General features: G+C 38.0%; 3 protein-coding genes across 3 annotated transcripts; all 3 read left to right on the top strand.

The window, feature by feature from the left end:
* The first annotated feature begins 337 nt into the window (after positions 1 to 337).
* LOC120565077 (ras-related protein Rab-8A) lies at positions 338 to 7,830 on the top strand. The gene is made up of 8 exons (XM_039810428.1): positions 338 to 537; positions 1,043 to 1,103; positions 2,339 to 2,399; positions 4,046 to 4,123; positions 4,331 to 4,420; positions 4,569 to 4,634; positions 5,219 to 5,269; positions 5,403 to 7,830. The coding sequence occupies exons 1-8, from the start codon at positions 414 to 416 to the stop codon at positions 5,490 to 5,492; spliced, it is 621 nt and encodes a 206-aa protein (XP_039666362.1). The 5' UTR covers positions 338 to 413; the 3' UTR covers positions 5,493 to 7,830.
* A 3,784-nt stretch (positions 7,831 to 11,614) lies between these two features.
* hsh2d (hematopoietic SH2 domain containing) lies at positions 11,615 to 17,143 on the top strand. The gene is made up of 6 exons (XM_039810250.1): positions 11,615 to 11,685; positions 12,235 to 12,396; positions 13,971 to 14,060; positions 14,152 to 14,317; positions 14,773 to 15,021; positions 15,565 to 17,143. The coding sequence occupies exons 2-6, from the start codon at positions 12,269 to 12,271 to the stop codon at positions 15,994 to 15,996; spliced, it is 1,065 nt and encodes a 354-aa protein (XP_039666184.1). The 5' UTR covers positions 11,615 to 11,685; positions 12,235 to 12,268; the 3' UTR covers positions 15,997 to 17,143.
* A 1,228-nt stretch (positions 17,144 to 18,371) lies between these two features.
* On the top strand, positions 18,372 to 23,174 carry tax1bp3 (Tax1 (human T-cell leukemia virus type I) binding protein 3). Its single transcript, XM_039812038.1, has 4 exons — positions 18,372 to 18,584; positions 20,802 to 20,921; positions 22,401 to 22,478; positions 22,638 to 23,174. Exons 1-4 carry the CDS (start codon positions 18,546 to 18,548, stop codon positions 22,785 to 22,787), a joined length of 387 nt encoding a protein of 128 aa, XP_039667972.1. The 5' UTR covers positions 18,372 to 18,545; the 3' UTR covers positions 22,788 to 23,174.
* The last annotated feature ends 306 nt before the right edge of the window (positions 23,175 to 23,480 follow it).

The raw sequence follows: 23,480 nt of genomic DNA, 5'->3' as shown, positions 1-23,480 counted from the left end.
CAGGATGATAAAATAAAAAATACTCAGGCCTACTAAGGGATGTAAGCATGAGACGCTTGCAGTGACAGGGCGGACTGACCCTGTGATTCAGTATGGTAAGGTGCTCTAGAGTGTGTTATGGTGGTGTAAATAGTACAATTGTGCAAGGATAAAGGATAAAGTCTACTTTAGAATATATAATATAGTATATATTATAGTGAGGGTATTGACTTATTATTCACATATTAACAGATTTCTAATCCGGGTGACCGTAGATATCAAAACGAGCGAACTCAACGGGATAGCGACGAACTTCCGGAGCCACGACGACAGAGAAGAGTGACAGTTGATTTGACCAAAAGTCTGCTCACAAGCAGTGACGTCTCTGTCTCTACAACGGGCGGGATATCCGCATTAGTGAGCTAGCTAATAACATGGCGAAGACTTACGATTACTTGTTTAAACTACTTTTAATCGGCGATTCAGGCGTCGGAAAGACCTGTGTGCTATTCCGATTTTCAGAAGATGCCTTCAACTCAACGTTTATCTCCACTATAGGTGGGTAAAAGTCGTATTATAATTATTGTCTCTGCCGAAAAATGGTACAGGAGCAGCCCATCCCGTCATGCTAATTTTTTGGCTAACTTTTCTGGCTAGCATTCATCTTGTAGTGGCTAGTCAGGAAGCTGCCCAGCCGGCTTGTTGCTTGTGCTTTTCCTGAACTGACAATGATTTTTTAACTGGTTGATATACTGGGAAAGCCCCTGTATGTATAAACTGTAACACCAAAGCTGTTACGTTAACAACAAATATATAACTATGGTAAGCTGAACTAACAAGCTACAAGGCTGTCAGTGAGCTAGTTGGCAGTGTCATTTTTCATATAACCAGCTATCTGTACTTCGCACTCTCGTAGCCAACGTTACAGAAAATATGAATGAACTCGTCAACCACTATGCTTCTAAAATCAAACATTAGCTAATGTTACTGTCAAAGGGATATTCCCTCAATTTCGGCGACAGATGTGCTTAAATTGAATCATGTGACTTTTGTTTTTCCTCAGGTATTGATTTCAAGATCAGAACAATAGAATTAGATGGAAAGAAGATCAAGCTACAGATATGGTAAGATAGTCACACTACATAAAATGCTTGACCCTTTATGTGGGGAAGAAAGATTCATGATGGATGATAATTGCACTAAGTTGACAGTTTATTAGGTACATCTAACTAAAATTGATTCAGTCTAATATATATATATATAGTCCTTCAATATTATATGGCTTATGGGAGACTGGTTGTTTAAGACTATGCTAGTTTTAGCTTTGTGTATCTAATAAACTGACAACTGACTTCCTTTTTGGGAGCACAACATAAATTGGCATTTAAGGAAGAAAAAATGCTGATGTGGTTTTACCAAAGTCAAGTTGGTAAAAAGTTTATTAAATATACGATATTCATGACAAATAACTATAACCTTTATTGATATCTCGTTCTATTATCTCCAATATTATAATCTGTATCACGCTCTCATTAAACAAGAAACAACACAGGTTTCCTATCTATGAAACTTTGTACCACTTTTGTGTTCTCTCTTGACAATGCTATTGACTTCATGATTTTCCTTGTATTTAATTGAGAATAAATACCAGCTCTTGGTAAATTAAAAAAGTTTAGAGTACTGATGAAACAACATTTGTACCAATATATCGTCAGCAAATACTGGTATATCAAAGGAATATTTGGGGGGATTTGCTTAGTCTTACCAAAGCTGAGATGCGAAGATCAACATCTGCTTTATTTCTGTGCTTTCAATACAGCGTTAGCTTGGGGGTATTTTCACTCTTGCCCAAAGACTGGAACCAGGAGGAAAATGTCTAATATAGTGCTGTCCAATGTGTATTCTAGCATTCTAAAGCTAACATATATACACTCTGTAGGCCTATGTGTGTCTTTAATACATGTAGAAAGAAAAAAAATAGATTTAAAGAGCAGTTAGCATCGGAGCGTCATGACCAACAACAGATGTCCTCTGTGGTTACATGAGGCATCTCACAAGTGCTGTTCTTAGTACCGCCCCTAGACGTAATGGGTACACAACACTTAGTGTCCTGAAAGTTGCTGATTTTGCTATTTTCAACTAAATCTAGCTGACTCTTTGTTGTTATGGTAACTAGTTGGGTATGACAACACGAAAATAAGACGGTTACGCAGTTGATTATGTATTTTCTTTTACACAGAGGTTAGCGGTTTCCCCTTGCTTCCAGGCTCTTTGCTTAATGCACTGATGCAAATCGTGCTAGCTTAATCTAGCTAGGTTCTGCAACATAAGGTTGAAAAACAATGTGTTTTCTATGTAGGGATACGGCAGGACAGGAGAGGTTCAGGACCATCACGACAGCCTACTACAGAGGAGCCATGGTAAGTTGCGTTGTCATCTTAACAACTTATACAATAGTATAGCTTATCTCTGGTTCTCTGGTTATCTCAGAGGTCCGTTTCAGAAAGCAGGTTTAGTGAAAACTCTGAGTTTGTTAACCCTGAGGTGAGGGAAACTCTGGATTTTCTGTTTGAGAAAGGGAGGTTAATCAAACCTGAGAGAGAGGGGTAACTCCAGCCCGTTTCAGAAAGAGAGGTAACTTAACCTCAGATAAGTTCCTATTTGAGCGGTATCATTTTTCTTCACAGTCCATCAGATATTGAGGCTTCTATAACCTTATCCATCTTCATAACACTAATGTCACCCATCATGGACATGCTCTCACATCCCAGCAGATTATTTGTGTCACATGACGTTTTTTTTTTCAAACGGCCGTTTTCTTTACAACATTGGTGATGCGGAGCATATTAGTAAAGCCATTGTATGCAGGGCCGTCAAGAGTGTGACTCTCTCTGAAACGTGTTTTAAACATTTTTGTAGTGTTCCCTGGACACAAACCAGTAAGAGCCCTTAAAAATGAGTTCCACAGTATTGCAGGGTGAATGATGTAAACCCTTTTTAAATAAAAGATATCAATTATAATTCTGTTAATGATGGTGCTGCACCCTCAGAATGGGATTAGTAGTACTTTTTCGCCGACCAGTTTGTTTGTGGTTGTTGCCATGGTGAATCGTAGTATCATGGCTCCATTCATGCTGCCTTTTTATTGTGGTGGTGCACGTGCTTAACTCTGAGTGAACCAACTCTGAGTTGATTGAACCAACTCAAATCAGCTGTTATGGAACCGAAAACTCAGTTTCCGCTCTCAGGGTAAATTAACTCAGAGATCAGGGTTAGACTCAGAGTTTGTTAAATCTCCTTCCTGAAACGGGCCCCTGGTGTGAGCACTGCAGCATCAACCTTCATCAGAACCACACCCAGCATTGTTTTTATTGTTGTTCATTTTGTACACACCTGGGAAATCAGAGGTCGCTCTGTGTTTTGAAATGGTATTTTTGTTAGAATCTCCTTTGGTTCAAGTTTAACTGGATTAGAGCTGGGCAATATATCGATATTGTGATATGAGACTACATATCATCTTAGATTTTGGATATCGTAATATGGCATAAGTGTTGTCTTTTCCTGGTTTTGAAGGCTGCATTACAGTAAAGTGATGTCATTTTCTGAACTTACCAGACTGTTGTAAATGTTCTATTATTTGCCTTTACCCACTTGGACATTATATCCACATTACTGATGATTATTTATCAAAAATCTCATTGTGTAAATATTTTGTGAAAGCACCAATAGTCAACACTACAATATCGTTGCGGTATCGACATCGAGGTATTTGGTCCAAAATATTGTGATTTTCTCCATATTGCCCAGTCCTAAACTGGATGACTTTGCATATTTTACTTATGAAGCTAATTGATCCTTGTTGCCATTGGTATTCAAGTGCCATGCTTTTACTTGAGGCTGCAAAAACATGTGACCCACCATTACTAATAAGGTTGACATGGACAGCAGAAAATCACATTTTAGACACTTAATTTCTAAGTCTGTCCCTATGGACAGTTGGTAAGGAATGATTTCATGTTGACTGACTGCGCCATATTTTATGTCTTTTCCTCTATGAACTCTCTAGGGCATCATGTTAGTCTATGACATTACCAATGAGAAGTCCTTTGACAACATCAAGAACTGGATACGGAATATAGAAGAGGTAAATGTTTTACATTAGTGGATGTGACTATGTGTGTGTTTGCCCACCTCTATATGTAAAAGATTATGATATCCATCTGTTCTGTGCATGGTTGAGTGTGTTTTATTTGATTTTTTTACAAAGAGCTAAAGAGCACATGCATACATCTATTACATTCTATTACTTATCATTTCCTGTCGGTTCACTATGCCATTCTGTCTTCTACAGCATGCCTCAGCAGATGTGGAAAGGATGGTCCTTGGGAACAAATGTGATGTCAATGACAAGCGACAGGTGTCGAAAGAAAGAGGAGAGAAGGTGGGATGATAAAGTTGACAAATCAATGCACTGAGAACTTGATTAAAAAGTACACTTAAACTGCGTTCTCATGGGGTACATCTTGATTATGTTGGCTCTTCGTGCCAGAGTACTGACACATTTCTGTCTCTTTTCTGCCTGCTGTCAGCTGGCGCTGGAGTATGGTATCAAGTTCATGGAGACCAGTGCAAAGGCGAACATCAACGTCGAGAATGTGAGTTCCCACTTTCCCTTTTGATTATTCATTCACAGCTGAAAGTACTGTTACCAAGAGTTGGGCCTTTGGTCATTGTTGTCTATGGCCTTGTCAAAGTGTTTAAGTAATTCCCTGCACAGAACGGATTAGATAAAATATTTATCTATTAATGACAAATTGTCATGTATAGAGTGCATAGTGGTGTGTAGACCATATCACCAGAATAAAGTAGGAAACCTTAATACACTGTCAGAGTGGAAAAATCTATTTCTTTATGACAGGATCCCCATTAGCTGAACTATAACCAGCTAACCAGCCAGTCCACATATAACACAAAAGACAATAATCATATTAAACCATTACATTACAGGCATAATTACATTGTAACCACTTTTTCAGTGCAAACCCACGGATTGCGTGCATACCTTTATATACAATAATTGATGTCCAAGAATCAATCAAACTTCTTCTGATTTAGTTGAATTAATTTAAACCCACAATCTTCCTTGTCCACAACCATTGGTCCCACCCAGAGAACTGCCACTACTGTGGTTTAATAAAATAAAAATGATTTCATTTGTTTAACCTGTTTTTGTCTGCAGGCCTTTTTAACCCTCGCCAGAGACATCAAAGCAAAAATGGACAAGAAGCTGGTAAGAATGAAGATGAGTGGAAACGTAATTGTTATAAATCTGTCACCGTGTGTGGTATCTGTGTTGTAACATGTACTGGTGTTGTTGCTGTTCTCATATTTGAAGGTGCTTTCTCATCTGTGTGTAATTTTAGGAGGGCAACAACCCGCAGGGCAGCAGTCAAGGAGTAAAGATTACAGAACAACCCAAGAAGAGCAGTTTCTTCCGCTGCACGCTCCTGTGAGGAGACGGGAGTGTCGGCATCCACCATCGCCTTAACTGTGTCCCCCACTGGACAGAACTGGACAGAGCACACTCGCATCTCTTCTTTTATTTTTCTTCACCGGTCTTCCTCCTTCTCTTTCTCTCTATAAGGAAAAGCAGAAGTTTTTCGCTCTCTCGGTTCCCTCGACAGCTGTGAATCTAACTACTGTGGCCTCTGTTAGATGCTAAGTCTGGTTTCTTTTGTTACGGTTGCTCATTAGATTGACAGCGCCAACTTGATTCCTTAGATTTTATTGACTTTTAAAGACGGCCTCCTTGTGAGATACTAGAAACGATCAAACCTTTACTTCTCACAATAATGTCTGATTCCAAGATATTTTTTTTCGCCTCTTGTCAGTGTCACTTGGTGTCTTACATATTTGATCCTCATCACTAAAAGTAGCCCAAATTATACTTCCAGAAAAGGCTTACTAGTTCAATGTGCTTCCTAATTTTGAATATGCTCCATCTGTCAAATAATACGATGTATGTATCCAAGGTGATGAGAGTACAATCCAAGCTATTATACCACATTTGTGTACTGACTGGGTGACCTAGACTTTTATATATCCACATAAGGTAAACGCAACATGTAAATGTATATCGCTGATTATGATTCACCATATGAAACGGTAGTGCCAGCGCATTTTACTCATATCAACTTTGGGCTTTAAATGTCCTCTGTCCACCTTTTCTACTCGTGTCTTTCTGTTGATTTCTTAGGCTTAAACATTCCTCTTAAATGTGCAATGTAATGTGTATGTGGGGCCCAGATTTAGCCCATCTTAAGTATTTTACATGGTTGCAGTAAGACTGGGTTAAGTATGCTTGTTTGAAGGGCACACAGATTCCTTTTGTAGTTGCTTGCCTCGTCATTTCAGGTATTGCAAATTCTATGGATGAGATAAGATGTGATTGGTGTGAGGTAGATGTTTATTTGATGCACTTCAACTGGTGGACTAGCAATACCTAACTAACATCTGGATGCACACCGTTACACAGCAGTGGCACAGAAGGAATCGCAGCAATGATGAAATCATTGTTTTATGCATTCATACTTCTTCCTCTCCAATCGGGGAACATGTACACAACTGTTTTCTGGGCCTTGGGATAGAGGCCATGCTGTAGCAGTATTTATGGAGTGAAACAAAACATAGCACCAAAATGACCAAGTGCCCTTTTATGTTCTTATTGATTATTATGCACTTTTCCTTTGTTCTTTCTGTAAAACAAACAAAAAACGTTCTTAACATTTGTTGACTGTGCTCGTTGCAAGTCTAAACTGAAAGCAAAGAATATTCATGCACAAGTTTTCCATGTACCCTCTCTGGGCTTCCGAAAAACATCTGAGCACTGAAACCTCATCTTTTAAGTTGGTATAGTGAAAATATACCTTTATTTAGAAATGTTTTCCCCATTGCAACATTCCTAATAATTGATCTTTCCCTTTTTCCAGCTTTTTATGCATTTATTGCATCTCCAATGATGCTTTTGGGAACCCCAGATGCACGCACCGCTCACCCACCTCGTCTCTCTCTTGTTCCCTCCCCTCTCCAGACATCCCATGCCTTGTTTTGGCCCAGTATCATGGCCATCTGAACTATGCATTCAAACCTCAAAAAGCTTTGCACATGTGATTTGACGAGCTTTACTTGAGATCAGAAATGTGCAAAGGATCCTTGTCGTTTTATTTTCTGCTGTCACTCCAAATGCACAGTTGAGCTGTTCAGCCCTAAGAATAGGAAATTAATTGAAAGCTGATGAAAATTACGTTTTACAGCGAGAGCAAATCATTTCTAGTGGTGCCGAGGAGTCATTGAATATGTAACTGTGTAGGGTTTAACCTGTGGATTTAAATCATCGTCTTTAACATGGTTGGACTTTAGGCACAATTTCGGTGTAACTGGCTCTCAAAAATTAGGTCTTCATGGCTTAAATTTGTCTTAAATTTATTCTGTAAAATGAGCTTGGTTCTTCTTTAGATTTGGGGTCATCAGTAATTCTCGCCAACTATACATTTGTCAGGTCTATGTTAGCATATCTTCAGCATTCCCTAATTAAATTTGGATTTCATCGCTGATTCTTGATGGATTTCATGGGGTGTCAATTAAACAAGTCAGCAATTGTAAATAAGATCTACAGTGATTGTACTGAAGGTTCATGAATCTTATTGATCTACACATTTTGTAGATATGTGTTTTGATGATTTATTAAAAATGAGATTCTTTAAAAAAAAAAAAATGTGGCAACTGATTATATTTGCACCGTTTTATTTTTGGAAATTCATGTAGACGATTAAATATGTAAAACAATGTGAACAAGGTTACGTTGCCTGTTTTGTTTAGGTTTGATATTTGAATTTGACTTGTGATCAAGTGGAGACACTTTATAACCGAAACAACACTGAGAATTAGTTAGGTGTACTGTAACAGATTGGTCGGGATTCTGTTGACTCCCGAGGGTTTGGTCAATGAAATCAGGCTGTCCCATCATGGAAAAAAATGTATTCGTGAAAATTTTTTGTTTGTTTACTTTCGTTTCATAAGAACATTTTATACAAAATTATATTTCCTAAGGTCTCATGTTTGGTCCTCCATAGCATGCAGTTTTCTGAATGAATCTGCTACTATGTGCAGCACTACACCTTTATTATTTTTGCTCTGTTAATATGCTAATTTCCAATATTTGGCTCAAAAGTGGTGCAAAGAGTATGGAGCATTGCCAGGTAAGCTATAGGTGGCCACATCTCCATACTTGAATGAATGAATTAAGAAATTTATTTCAGACATATCAAAAATAAACCAAACCAAACAAAACAACACACAAATAAAAAAATAAAAAAACTGAAAAGGAGTAGGAAGAAGTATACACTTATTTAATCCTACCCGTTTTCCATAACTCAGTAAATTATTTAATTTAAAACATTTATATCTTATTCACAATTATCTTATGATATATAGCTTATATATCTACTATACATACATACACATATACATGCACATACGTCAATGAACATTGCAGCTGTTAAAGCCCTCCTCCTTTCATATCATTTTTGAAAATCATTGCTTTGTACCGTCTTTTGAACTGGATTATGTTTGGACATTGCTTTAGTTCTTTGCATAGACCATTCCACAATTTCACACCACTGATTGTAATGCACTGACTTTATAGTCGTGCGAACAGCTCGAACCTTTCATTTAAACTTATCCCTTAAATTATAACCCCCTTCTCTATCAAAAAAGAACTTCTGAATATTACCTGTTAGTAGCTTTTAGTTAGCTTTATACATGATTTGTGCAACTTGAAATTCAACTAGATCAATCAACTTTAAAACTCTGGAATGTAAAAACAGTAAGTTGGTGTGATCATAATATCCTGCTTTTGAACTGTTTTTATGGCTCTTTTTTGTAGTGTGATCAGTGGTTGCAGTGTGCTTTTATAGGTGTTCCCCCAGACCTCCACACAGTAATTTAAATAAGGTAAAACCAGTGAACAATATAGAATATGCAATGATTTGTGATCCAATACATGCTTTGCCTTACTCTGGACTGAGATGCTTCGTGACACTTTAGATTGAATGTGTTTTGTATGAGGTTTCCAGCAGAGCTTGTGATCTATAATCACACCGAGAAATGTATTTACATACACTCTTTCAATAGTCACACTATCTATCTTAACATGCACTTGATTATTTGATTTACAATTTCCAAACATGATTTTTGTTTTACTCAAATTTAATGATTTATTACTGTCAAACCATCTTTTTAATTTACTCATTTCAGATGTGATTAACTCCAGAAGCTGCTGCAAATCCTCACCAGTACAAATATTATTTATGTAAGACAAATAAGACAATTTTTTTAAATTCTGATGTTTTACATAAGTCATTTATGTATAGAATAAAAAGAATTGGCCCCAACACTGACCCCTGGGGGACACCACAAGTAATGTCCAAACAAGACGACATGTATTCACCCAACTTCACAAACTGCTGCCTGTTATGTAGATAGCTTCTCAGCCAGTCCAAAACAACCCTCCTGATACCATACCGTTCAAGTTTACTGATTAATCTGTCATGATTTATTGTGTCAAATGCTTTCTTGAGATCAATAAATATCCCAGCTGCATATTTTTTTTTGTCTAAGGCATTTGTGATTTCTTCAGTTAGCTCAATAACTGCTAAAGATGTAGATCTGTTTGGTCTGAATCCGAATTGACTCTCATTTAGTATGTTGTGTTTATTGATGAATTTGTTTAGCCTACCAACAAAGAGTTGTTCTAATATTTTTAGAAAATTGAGGAAGCAAGGAAACAGGCCTGTAATTTGTGAAGTGGTGTTTATCTCCAGTTTTATACAGTGGTATGACCTTTGCAATTTTTATTTTACTTGGGAATTTACCAGTTTGAAATGATAAATTGCAGATATGCGTTAGTGGTTTCACAATTCCCTCAATTACATTTTTAACTATTTTCATGTCAATATCGTTAGAGTCAGTTGAAGTTTTGTTTTTACATTTATGAACAATCTCTATGATTTCCCTCTCTTCCACTGCTGAAAAAACATTGAGTAAGGGTTATTATCAATGAACTCAACACTCTTCTCGTCAGAAGAATCAGGAATTTTCTGCCAGTTTTGGTCCAACATTTACAAAATAATTATTGAAGCCATTTACTACATCATCCCTATTATTAATAATCATATCATTATTAATAAAGTGATGGTGATAATTAACTTAGAACCATTATCAATAACACAATTTAATATATTCCATAAACTTATAAATACTTGGAAGAAGTAGGGGATTCGGGAGCAGTGGGCATGTTGATGGTGACTGCTTAGGGGCCATGTCATGTCTTCTAACTAAATATATTTTCCTCACACACTCCCTTTTCAACCTTAAAGCTGGAGTAAAGGTGTGTTCACAGTCCGAGCTGCTTACTTGAACTGTTCAATCACCAGACCCAACCAGCCAGCTACAGCATACTGCCAATATGCCCATTTCCTCCAACTTCCTGGGCCTGCATTTACCTGCAGCTTACTGGTCTTATGCGTATGGTCATGTGATGTGTGTTGTTAGACGTGTTAATATGGACAGAGATTAGTTCTGTAGGTGTAGTAAGAGTATGTACAGCATGTATTTCTCACATGCTGTTGTTTTTTCGTTTTTTTTTAAATAGTTCGCACGTGATGGAGAAGGTCGTGGAGTTTGTAAATGGAGAATAAGGGACCCTTGGGCAAGTACATCACTTCCGCTTTGTACACTGCCAGGCAGCAGCATCAAGTACAGGCAGTAAGACTTTGACCTTTATTAAGTTTGTTGTTTTCATATAAACAATCAACACGTGGAAGGAAAACTTACCAGATTGGTTGTTTAACTGTCCCTGAAGCTACTTAAGCATTAATTTCATCGAATCGGTTCATATGTCAACAACAACACCAAAGACCGTGTACTGTAGCCTATTGTAAATATATTATACAATACATAGTTCATGCTTCCTCTTCTAGAGCAGTAGATGGAAGCCGGAGAATTACTTGCACATGCAAACATTTGTCCATCATTAGCATATTATTATTAAATCATCAGCTGAGCAGCAACTTTCTTGTTTTCTTTAAAAACCCACAAATTGCTTGTAAAAAGACGCCTCACTGAAATGTCCCTGATTGAACACGTTCGATTGCGTTAAATTGTACAGCTGTCCATAGTGCTGTGTGCACTACTGTCTTTAGACAACAATAAAATAAAAAGTGTATTTGCAGCACAGAGGTTGAGATAACCTCAATCATTTCTCTTAGCTACTTTCCGCATTATAATATTATAATAACGTTTTGCAACGGCTGAAGAGGGCAAGACTGAAGCCTCTCATTTCATCTGAGCTGGTTACTCTCTGATATTATATATATATATAAATGAAATTCAACGTTTAACTTAATTTTGTTTCACACACGTGGCTTTATGATATCCGTGGCTACAATCCTAATAGAATCCGAATAGACTGTCACAATTCCAGATATACGTTTACTCTTTGGCTACATTATGTAGTGTCCTATCCACATGGGACTGTTCAACAGCGACTCATAGAGGTGTGAGTTTTGCCTCCGCCCCGAGACAGACAGGTGTAGTCAGGTGAGTGAGATCTGCTGCGTCATTTTTAGCACGGAGCTGCCAGACAAGGTGAGTAACCTTTGCTGTGAGCCTTGTTGAATTTAGACATCTCTGAATGTTATTTACTAAAGCAGTGTCATTTTTAAATCTTTTTTAATGTTCAAACTACAAATGTAAGATGTATTGAATAAACCAAATCAAAGTGGGTCTGGCTTCTTCAGTAATTAAACTCAATACACACTGTACAGTACAGTTCTGTCTAATTTACATTTTGTATTGTAAATCGTTTTTAAAACATGTTAAAAACACAATTAAAAAATGTATTATGGGGTTTCTCTGTATGTAAAAAAGTTAAACGGAGCAATGTTTACAGTACACATCATAGATTGTGTTCAGTGACCTTATTTATAATTGAAAGAGGAACAATATACATAGTAAAGGGAAAAAGGTGATCAAATAATTGGCATTTTAATGCATAATCTGCTCGTTGTCCCATGTATCTGTATGTGATGTGTGTTGTATGTACTCTATGTATATTGTTAAGAAACGTATGTATAGACTCAGTGAGCTGTAAGTTATTTACAGATCTTTGTTTTTTCAATTTCAATTTTCCAACAGACCCAACAGAGGATTAAATGAGCCGTTTTTCAGGATGATGGAGTGGAGTCAGTCGTCACAAGGACAGCGTGATGCTTTCATCTGGTTCACAGAGTCCCAGCTCCGGCTTGTGATCAGGAACGGGATCGTCCCTGAATGGTTTCATGGGATCATTTCCAGAAAGTAAGTTCTCAAAGTCTAAAGTCTATCCCTGTGAGGAATGTGGGAAGTCATGTTTTGAAAATCGTACACAATGAAGATATCGGTGCTGTGTTCCAGCATGCAGTGATTGTTTTGAGTGAATTTCTCAAGTTTAAAACTGTTCTAGTAGCCTATAGTCATATATGTCTTTACGATCCATCGTGTTTTTTTTATTATGCTGTATGTGTAATATTAATGTCAGGTTAGTAAAAGTAAAACTGTATTTATGTACCTCCTTTCTAGAGCAGACATTACAAAGTGCTTCACTACAACAAAATTAAGACATTAAATACAGCCCCAATATAAGAGTAATGAGTAAAAATACAAAAGCATCTGAACAAAGTCTAAAAAAGATTTTGAATCTCCGAAATGTTGGATTTTCAGGTAGTAATCAAAAAATGTCAGGAAGTTCTTGGCACCACTTGTTCAACCCAATACAGCATGTGCTCCTTTAAGTGTTGGTACAACAACAAAAACTGTGGGTGTGCATCAGAAAAACCAAGTGTGCCACATCTAATTATCTCTAACATTACAACCCCACATATAGGCCTACCAGTAGATGCACTGTACGCTGGCAAGTGATTTAATGCTTTTTGGTGTCTCAATATTTTCACATTAGATTACCGTAAGCCCCAGAGCTAAGCAAGTGGCCGTTTGTGCTGTGAAATGAGAATGGCTAAATTAGGGGGTGCGTCCAGGCACTCTGGATTTTTGATGTGTTCCATAAAATTAACACCATTAAGACCATAATAGCCTAGGTTTCAAACAAAACATTTCAGTAAGGCTATAATTAAAAATACCTTCTGCATTTGATTTTTGGGTGTGCCAGCTTCCTCTTTGGGTGGCCCAGGCACACCCTGGCCATTAAATACGAGGACAACACATTGGTTGGACACGTTTATTTATAATGCACATTAGTCACAGATTTGTCTGTGAAGTAAGTAAGTAAAGTTTATTTATATAACACTTTTCACAGATAAAAATCCCAAAGTGCTTTACAATAAATTGGAATACTGGAAATAGAAGACATAAGAATACAAGGAAAACATAGGTACACAAAATCAGCCAGCCATAAAAGCCATTGTCTAACTAAAAGCCTTTTTGAATAGCCAAGTCTTGTTGATTCTGCTTTTTAAAAGAATCAACAGAGTTTGAACAGTGTAAAGAGAGCGGCAGTGCATTCCACTGCCTGAAAAGATCGGTCCCCTCTGGTTTTAGTAGCCTTTTAAATGGTAGACTTTACCCCTTATAATTAAGCAACCACTTTATTCTTCCGCCACACCCAGTGTACACATTAACAACTTTGTATAATGGATATGTGTGGATTACTATTAGGCATAGTGTACTCCATCAGTTTACTTGCCTGACAAGACTATAATGTCCTGTATTTACTACACTTCTTGAGATGGCACATTTCCTTGTGACTCATGCTCCAGTTCACATGCAGTGCCACCCAATTAAATTGTTAGATCATTATTAATTATTAATAATTATTGAAGTGCTTGTGTGAGAGTTATATTTGTCTGTGGTAATTTGGGTGTTAATTATTTGTGCAGGACGGCAGAGGAACTGCTGATGGCCAAGCCTCCTGGCTACTTCCTCATCAGAGTCAGTGAGAGCAGGATTGGCTACACTCTCTCATACCGGTGAGTGTTTGAAGGATTACAAGAGCTGTATTTTACAGTTTACACTCACAGTCTTGGTCCGATGGTTCAAAGCCCTCTCTTTGACCCTCAGCGCTGAGGACCGCTGCCGACATTTCATGATCGATGCATTGGAGGACGGCCATTACGTCATAGTAGGGGAGAACAGGCGCCACCGGCTCCTGCAGGACCTGGTGGACTTTCACCGTAGGACTCCAATTGTGCCTTTCACTGAGGTGCTGACTGTCGCTTGTGGACAGGTGAGGAAATGTTTTATCATTCTGCATGAATACAAGATTATTGTGATTGGTTTAAAGAAATGCCAATAAACCAGAGCACAGTTTTTCCCCCATCCCGGATTGCTGTGTGGACTAGCCAGACCCTTCTCCGCAGCACTGTGGAGGAAGGTCTGACAATGTGAGACTACAGGTTCCCTAACTGAACAGTTGTTCCATACATTGTACATTTGTGTGGTTTGTAGGTTATTGTATTCATTGTGCTCACTAAGTGCATGATGTGAAATTAACTTAATTTAACTGTGTACATTTCTGTAGAGCGTCAGGACTACATATTTGCATTTGGGAATTTACAGTGTATGCATTCAGAGTTAAAACTAAGTCACCATTATCATAATATTTTGCTTATTTGCTTGCCACCTGTGCACCATGCAAAAACAATTGCAACTTGTTCTGTTTTTCTCTCTCTCTGTCTGAAGACATCGAAAGACAAGACTGACTATGCAGATCTGCTGTTTACCCAAAGACATCTAAACCCTAACACAAGTGTGCTACCAAACATCTCACTGCATCCCAGCATAAGCCATCAAACATCACAAGAGGATATCCCACCTGCCCTTCCTTATCGACCAAATAACCTGAAGAACTCTCCAGTCCCGTCTTCAAACAAACTTTACCCAAGTTTGGAAGAAGAATTTCCACGTGTCACTTCCCCTCTTCCAGCCACGGTAATGGTGGTCTTATTGTTTTAAATATTGTCTGGTGCTAAAACTGTTCTTAAAATAAAATCTATCCAAATGTTCCTGCTAGCGATGGGGTCCTGTATGAACATATGATTTTCTCCCAACCTTTGAACAGTTTTGGTTGTTTCCCATGAGAGATTTCTGTGTTTCTGTTGTTGCCTTTTTCACTTATTTAAAGTGGGCTCAGCAGGGGGGAAAAAGTTTTGTATAATCTTTGTGCACTATTCAGAATTTAGCAATCTTTAAATCAAAATCTGATGGCAGCTGTGGGGGCTGTTTCCTTAAATTGCCGGGCCACTGTCAATTAAATATGATTAAAACACACAGATTAGTTTTAGTTTTTGACTGTTTAACTCTTTGAAAATAACTAAAGATTTTTTGAGTGTTGCTTATTTAGTCATGAGTACTTAATTTCAGAGACATACTTAAGATTTGAAATCAAGTTTTATGCGGCTTTAACATTAAAATGTAAGGGTTTTATTTTCTAACAAATTTCAATGCTGTAAGTTTCATGTTTATAATCTCCAGCCTGTGACCAGAAAGAGATACACCGGCGACAACCCTCCATCCAACCAGCCTCCGGAGGTTCCTGATCGGAGCTCTGTCCCTCCACTGAAGCAGAACCAGGCTTGTATCAGAACAGTCTCTGCACCTGAGAGCCCCCCAACACCTACAGCCACTGGACACACCAGCAGCACCAACATCCAGTCTGTAAAGAACCAGGAAGCAAAGCCATCAGTCATTTCCAACCTCAAGAAGAAATTCCAAAAGAAGAGAAGCATATCGCAGGAGAATATGTACGCAGAGATAAATGTGGCGGAGAATGAGTACCACGAGATCACAGGGCAGCAGACCTTCAACGCTCCACCATTTCCCCACACTTGCACTGAGCTGACACTGACTGATGGATGGGTACCTAACGAGTACCTTCCTCCTCCACCTTTTGCTCCAGGCTACTGAAACACAACTGCTCCCTTAGAAAAAAAGAATGTAAAGATGGATCAAACCCTAAGTGGAGAATAAATGAGCGGTAGTCCGCACATTGATTATTGACAAAGTTACAAAAGTTTGAGTGCTTCAACCTTCTAACCGCTGTCCTCATGTGACTGTAATTAGTGCCAGTGACTTTTGAGTGCTTCATCTTTTATTTATTTATTTGCTATTCAACTGAGACAATACAGTTAAACATTATTACATAAGGAGAAGTAATGCAACAAATGTACTCTATATAGTGTATGCATCTCGCTGAAGCTAATTACAAGCCTCTTCCCTGGCCCATGTAGTGAATGAAAAGTATGAATAGGCAGCAGGAGGAAGTTTGATGCAGTGTATGTAAATGAGAAATGGCATGGTTTATGTCAGCTGCTTTGAATACAGTAGACATACTGTAGCATCAGATGCGGGTCTGTTATCAGCAACATGATAAGGAAGATGAATGCAGATGCTGGTCAAACCCGTTTCACAGGTAGAAACATACAGGTGAGACAAAATTGACCTTTACATGGTGGACATGGAAGGGCTAAACACATTTCATTTTTACTGCAGATGGCTTTGTCAGACCCTTGTTATTATTAATATGAAGCATCTGTGTGATCTCAAGAATATTTCACATTTATATTTGTAGCTAGGTAACATATCTGTACAAAGCATCAAATATTGTTACATGATTTAGATAATAAATCACCTTTGAAAAAATGTTTAATATGTATTGGTTTCGAACGCTGTTGCAGCTCTTCTGCAGTCCTTTGTTTCATGGAACATCTGTCTGCAGTGTAAAACAAGAGACGTATGTAATTTTGACTATGACAAACCAGAGACACCATTTTATTTACCCATACTGGAAATGTACATCATTTCTGTTTCTGCTCTACATCTATGCAGTTCCTCATGTCCCCCCTTCTAATTCCTCCTTTGCTTCACTTCTCACTCTGTCCTTTTCATGTTATGGCTTCTGTGATGTCACTCGGTGGTCGGGTGCCTGCTGTGGTGGTGTATTGACCTGGGTTTTAATTTGACCAGGGACCTGTGTGACATAACAGTCCCTTTCAGACTTCTGTCTTATTTTACTTTAAATGTTTTAATAAAGTGCCAAAAGATATTTAAAGGATTTTATGACTTGCTTGTTGTTTTTGCATAATCTGATCAATTCTTTAGTTATTTTTGATATTTTTGACCATATAAAAGGTTGTCAACGGTTCGGATAATATGGTGTATGATAGTCAAATCAGTTCAGAGCCCTCCATTCTAAACTAACAGAAAACAAATGTCTCATTATAGACTACCATCTAGTGGCAGTAAACCACATCAGATGCTCAAAGAGTATAGTGGTGTAATTCAGATCATTTACCACAATGTAAAAGTATGCAATTTCAAGTATGCTTTTATATGCTTACTAAAGCCAATGTAGCAAATGTCATAATCTGAACATATGTTTTGTTTTATGCAAAGTTACTGTAGATGTTAACAATGGAAGTGGAGCTAAAACTTCAATATTTGCTTCTAGTATAAATATAAAGTAGCCTAAAATGACTCAAGTAGAGTAGCAGTACTTACATTGCATTTAAATAGTTACTTTCCACCACTGTGCACTACAGTGTCCCCCTACTCAAGAAGAATTGCCTCTGACATTTTAGTTCAATGGAAGTACAAAGCTAATTATAGAGTCCCATTGCTGCCAGGAAAAACAAATAGATAACCATTTAAAAAATAACACTTTGCATGCATATTTCACCATGTTTGAGATAATAAAGTCTGAATCATGAGCTACTTGCTTAATATTATATAACTATGTCATAATTATGAATGTTTATTTTAATAATTTTTCGTTATTTAACTAATTTGATTGTTTTTCTTTTTCCTGGTGGTAATTGGCTTCCATACAAAGTGGATTTTTAGTTTAGAAAATAAAGACTTAAAAGTAAGGCCAACCAAACAAACCGTTCTTAGCTGCTCCATAAGTGTCCAATAATTAACAATGTTTATTGAAAGCTGATAACATGATACACAGTGTTTTGAGGGATTACTTTTTTTCTCCAAAAAGTAGGCTACATATAATTTATCAAAGCTAGTTATTAGTGTAAAATTAGTCACTTACCCTCTCAATGGTCATATTACTGCACACGATGCCAATAACTAGCCTACATAAAAGTTCCTTTTAAGGAAAACACACAGCCTTGACTCGGGACACAAGGGGGGTAGATGGGGACCAACAATCCCTTGGAGAGTTGATTTGTAACGCGTGTCTTTGCAGAGTCAGTGGGGGCGACGGTCAACCGTTAAACACCGCCCGCCTGTCTACCCCGTGCTACAAAACGCGCAGAGCTGGTAGGCGAGGTGACGTCACCTGGGAAGCACTTGGGTTTCTAGCCAGGATCAGCCTGCTGTTACTCATGTAGCTGGCTAGTGATCTGGGAAGTTGTTGCCCAACTGTCGACACCTTTTTTTCTGAGACTTCAACAATAGTTGTTGCAAGTGTCCACATTTTTTACTTTACACATCGTAGCGACACAATGTCTTTCGTCCCGGGACAGCCGTTGACTGCTGTTGTGGTAAGTTTGGGAGTAGGGCTGTGCCCATTCAACGGGTCTCTATTGTTCGGCTTCTGGTCCGACGTTAACGTGAAACCGTATCAGTACAAAACTCTGAATATACTAACGTTAATGTTAGTCATAATGCGCTCACTAACGTTAGCTGGCTAGATTAACATTAATTACTTTGTTTAGCCGAAGTGCTACACAACAAAGCTAGTCGTCACTCGCATCTCCATGGTCAAACCAGCCGCCCCTAAAGTTGAGGGGCACCCATGTTCTGACCATTACGGTAAATGCATTGAAAGAGAGCGAGCTGGCAGGGAGTCCTAGATAATCTATTATGTCAGCTTTCTCACTTTACAAAGAAAAGTGTTGCAGTATAAAAAGCTACCTGAAGACACGCTATCAAATATTAATGCTAGCAAACCACATACAATTTATCAAACAGCGTCGGGTTTGTCTTGACAAATCACTCTTTTACAAATGGGCGTCACCATCGGTGTGATTCAGTCTCCCTGCTTGACTTTAATGCAAAGTTACGGAATATAAAGTGTTGTGGTTTTTTGCGGTGACTTCAAATGAAGTCGGACTTGTTACCATTGCACCAGATATTTATGATTAGGCCAAAGAGGTGGTAGATATAACTGGGGTAGCAGGGAGTTTGTCAGGTCAGAGTTGCGAAGATTTCATGTGAGGGGTGGAGAGCAGGTAAGTGTTGAGAAAGCATGCAGGTTAACTTCCTCATGGTGTGGCATCCACTATCAGTAAAAGGACCATTACGTTTAGTATATCATGGATGTCTAACGGTATAGTTGGAAAGTGCTTAGACAATTTATACAATCAGGAATACTCCCAGCCAGACAAGGCTTAACTATCAAAGAAATTATTTATTATAGCCTGACTAATGCTGTATTATTGAAGCTGATACTGAAATTTATATTCAAGAGTTATATTAGCCAATGTAATTTTTTTGATAAATATCCCTTACATTTAGTTATCAAAGAGTTGTGACCACGGTATTTACTGAGTGGGACACTTAAAGGGATGGTTCGGAGTAATTTCACCCTAGGGTCCTTTGCACAATTACCTCGAGCCTCGAGAAAAAAGCATCTGGGGGGGGGGTGTTTGGCTTGAGGTCATGCTGCAAAGGACCCCAGGGTGAAATTACTTCGAACCATCCCTTTAACATTAGTAACTTGTCAGAGCTCCCTGGTTGAAAAACTATGAAATTAAGACACTCTTTCTAAATGACCTCAAACATATTTTGGCCATTTTCTTGTTGACTGACATAGTGATATCTGCAATATACTAATATTAGCCAATATATTGACCTGCCAATTTATTGGTTTAATATAAATACCTATTAATACTAACACGATTTAATTAAACCTTTACTAGCATCATTTATTTTTTTGGTGCTAGAAGATCTATCAGTCAGGCTTATAAACCTCTTTTTACTGGAAGAGAAAAATGTGTTGTAGTGCCGGCAAGTCTTGACTGACTGACATAGTATTAACAACGTTCCAGACATCCTCAGACTTCATTGTATCAGCCACCCCACTGGGTGAATGTCTGGTTATTCATCCCCACACACAGGCAGTCTTTGTGTTGAGGAGTGTTGCAAGGAGTGCTACTGTCAGAGTCATCCATCCATCTGGTTAGTGACCCTGCAGCTGCTTGTCAGTGTCAAGGGCAGGGCTGCTCTAATAAAGTCTGTTCCAGTGTGGACTTCCATAACTAGGGAACAGCTTCTCAAACTTTGTCGTGCATTGCAACTTGGTTTCCCTCCTTTTCTTTTGCATTTGCACATTATTTTCAAAACTGTTGCACTTCATTATTATTATTTACTGACATCATCTGTTATGTAAATTAGTGTGCATGCACATGTTAAATTACCACGAACAGTGAAGTTCATGTTGCAGTTAAGGTTAATGACAGTTACCACATAAGAACACCCAGAGTGACACATTTCCTTAAGAAACGTGTGTAATTTTTGGGCTTTTATTTATTTGGAGACAAATAAATAACTACAGTTTGGAAGTGATTGGTTTGTATGTAATGTCTGTAAGCCAGTATCCAATGTCTGCCCCTTTTCCTAATCAGGGGCTTGTCATTATAAAACAGTAGTTATAAACTACTGAATGCATTTTGTGTGTCAGGGTTTATAAATTGGCCAAGTAATGCTCTATGCAGATGGATCTGATTTAGTTTTTTTCTTCTTCTTCTGTTGAACAGCAACGAATTCAGATCCAGAAGTTGCGGCAGGGAGAAAATCTCATCCTGGGATTTAGCATCGGAGGAGGGATAGACCAGGACCCTGGTCAGAACCCCTTCTCTGATGACAAGACTGACAAAGTAAGTAAGTAAGTGTGTGTGTGTGTGTGTGTGTGTGTGTGTGTGTGTGTGTGTGTGTGTGTGTGTGTGTGTGTGTGTGTGTGTGTGTGTGTGTGTGTGTGTGTGTGTGTGTGTGTGTGTGTGTGTAGAGATCTCAATTATTCAAAATCAAACGGTAAAAGGTCAAACTGATGTTCAACCCATTAATACATTTTAAGTATTTTACCCAAACTAAATCCTGTGATTCTCAATGAATTTTTCATTTGTTAGCCATAGTTGGGCATTCAAAAATACACAAGGACAATTCAAAATACACAAAGATATACACAGAGAAATCCATAAAAGCCGTAACAAAGATGATAAATGGGAATAGTGAAATATCTGTTTTTTCTTCTGTTCCTGATCACCTTTCTGACCTGTTGAAGCACAGTGGTACTAGAGCAGTACTCTGGTGAGCTATAAATTAGGGACAAGCCTGAACACATTACCTGCAGCCTCAGGTGGGAACAAACCAGACTCACCTTACTGATGTCATAGAGAAGAATACTGCAGGTTTACACAGAGTCGTGTCTGACCTGCTGACTGTATACAGTGTGAGCTGGAGAGATGGAAATGGGCCAACTAATGGCAGGCACAGATATCTTGTTACGGGGGAATAATAAGTTTAGATATTGGCCTCTACCTTTTGAGCTTTCAGGCTTTCATTTAGATATTCTTGACATGTTTATGAGCATTATTGGAAAACTCCCACAGAGCTGTGCTCTTATCACACAATACCGCTGAACACAAAGAACAATAGGCTTCTGTCTCATTTTGTTTAAGTATTGGTTTTGCAAAGTGCTGAAAGTTACCGATTTTAATTACGATTAATCATGTAAGTCATCAAGCGCACATGCCAAGAATATGTTGGTTCCAACTCAAATGTGAGTATTTGATGTTTTATTTTATTGTTATTTTGGTATCTTTTGAGAGATATATATATATATATATATATATATATATATATATATATATTAGAAGGCACTCTTAAAAATAGAATCATGAATCAGCATTATACTCTTTTATTGACTCAAGACAGTTATTGCAGCTTGTATAAAATGTCAACCGATCATCTTCATCAGCTGAATTTGCCCTCATTAAAATGAATGCCATCTTTGTCATCATCATAATTTGCTTGTTTGTAATAGTTAGAGGTTACAGAGTTGTTAATACTATTCACTATTTTCCCAGACATACACTCTGGTGGTTTTGGCAATTGACTTACCCCAGTTTGTGCTACCATTTGAATTCAGTAGATGTAATTAATAATAATAATCCAAGAATAACGATTATCAAACCAGAGAGACTATATTATACTACAGTATTTGTTAAATGTTTTCATTTCATATTTTTTGAGGTGCCCCTTTCTTAATTTGTTTGATGTTTTTAGATCTGTATCTGTCTGTATTTCTTATGTGATCGATCATATGGAATAGTGAATGTATTTTTTATTGTCCAAAGGGCATCTATGTGACCAGGATAACACCCGGAGGACCAGCAAACGCGGCAGGCTTGAGGATGGGAGACAAACTAATGCAGGTGTGTGTAGTGAAACAGAGCTTTGATCTACATCCACAAGATGGCACCATGTGTACACTAGAGAGTCAGATAGGAACTGTGCTCACCTACTGGTAATCAACTCAAATTAGAGAAAATGGCTTCAGCTTTTCTGAAACAAAATCCGTTTCTTCCTCCCAGGTGAACGGCTGGGATATGACCATGGTGACCCACGACCAGGCTCGTAAAAGACTAACAAAGAAGAACGAGGACGTGGTGCGGCTACTGGTAACCAGGAAGTCGTTGGAAGAGGCTGTCAAACAATCTATGGGCTGTTTCCCCAGGCAGTAATGTAGTGGCACTACTTACAACCACAGACTAATGCAATACCCAGGACCCAACACTGCCACAAATTCAGATGATGGTGTCACCCTGGCCTTTATAACTACGTCAATGCAAAAATATTAAGGAGACCACATCAGATCGTTTAATATCTAGGTGATTTATCCAGATGCCTGAGTCTGTGCAGGATATCATGTCATTGGACAAAGAGATGGTGCTTTTTCTTTCCAAACACACTCCTACTCATCTCAAAGTTATCTGCTTTACTTTTTATAGATCTCTGTAGCATATCCTTGTGAAATATGGAGCAATCCAAAACTCTTTTTCAGATCAACAGGGCTTAAATACATTTAATCCAAATCTGTTCTCGAATTAAATGAAGAATTCAGCGTGAGACCGAGAGAGTCAGTCTCTAGATTATTGCCGACCTTTTCACGTAAAGAGAAGTGTTCCACACCTCGCATGATCCATTTTGAGAAAAATTTACATTTTTGCCCATTTTTAGAATGTTGTTGTATGACAAGTATTAAGGATTAAAAAGATAAACCGTTTAGGCAGATATTCATCATTATTACTATCATTTGGATTTTTGAACGGTGAGCTGAAATTAGTTTTCTGAAGAACTTTTTTCATAAAATAATGCTTCCATATCTCTCTGCTACACAGCTACATAGTTGTTAAAGCTACATTGTGTAAGAATTT

This window comes from Perca fluviatilis, chromosome 9, assembly GCF_010015445.1.
Source record: "Perca fluviatilis chromosome 9, GENO_Pfluv_1.0, whole genome shotgun sequence".
In the NCBI taxonomy this organism is placed as follows: Eukaryota; Metazoa; Chordata; class Actinopteri; order Perciformes; family Percidae; genus Perca; species Perca fluviatilis.
This window is presented reverse-complemented; position numbering and strand designations above follow the sequence as displayed.

What these genes read in the sequence shown, in the direction of transcription:
- hsh2d (XM_039810250.1), top strand. Translation starts at nt 12,269, where the DNA reads ATGATGGAGTGGAGTCAGTCGTCACAAGGACAGCGTGATGCTTTCATC. An exon ending in CATGGGATCATTTCCAGAAA is followed by an intron (nt 12,397 to 13,970) that starts GTAAGTTCTCAA and finishes TTATTTGTGCAG; the next exon opens with GACGGCAGAGGAACTGCTGA. An exon ending in TGACTGTCGCTTGTGGACAG is followed by an intron (nt 14,318 to 14,772) that starts GTGAGGAAATGT and finishes CTCTGTCTGAAG; the next exon opens with ACATCGAAAGACAAGACTGA.
- LOC120565077 (XM_039810428.1), top strand. Translation starts at nt 414, where the DNA reads ATGGCGAAGACTTACGATTACTTGTTTAAACTACTTTTAATCGGCGAT. An exon ending in AAGATCAAGCTACAGATATG is followed by an intron (nt 1,104 to 2,338) that starts GTAAGATAGTCA and finishes TTTTCTATGTAG; the next exon opens with GGATACGGCAGGACAGGAGA. An exon ending in CCTACTACAGAGGAGCCATG is followed by an intron (nt 2,400 to 4,045) that starts GTAAGTTGCGTT and finishes TGAACTCTCTAG; the next exon opens with GGCATCATGTTAGTCTATGA.
- tax1bp3 (XM_039812038.1), top strand. Translation starts at nt 18,546, where the DNA reads ATGTCTTTCGTCCCGGGACAGCCGTTGACTGCTGTTGTG. An exon ending in CTGATGACAAGACTGACAAA is followed by an intron (nt 20,922 to 22,400) that starts GTAAGTAAGTAA and finishes TATTGTCCAAAG; the next exon opens with GGCATCTATGTGACCAGGAT. An exon ending in TGGGAGACAAACTAATGCAG is followed by an intron (nt 22,479 to 22,637) that starts GTGTGTGTAGTG and finishes TCTTCCTCCCAG; the next exon opens with GTGAACGGCTGGGATATGAC.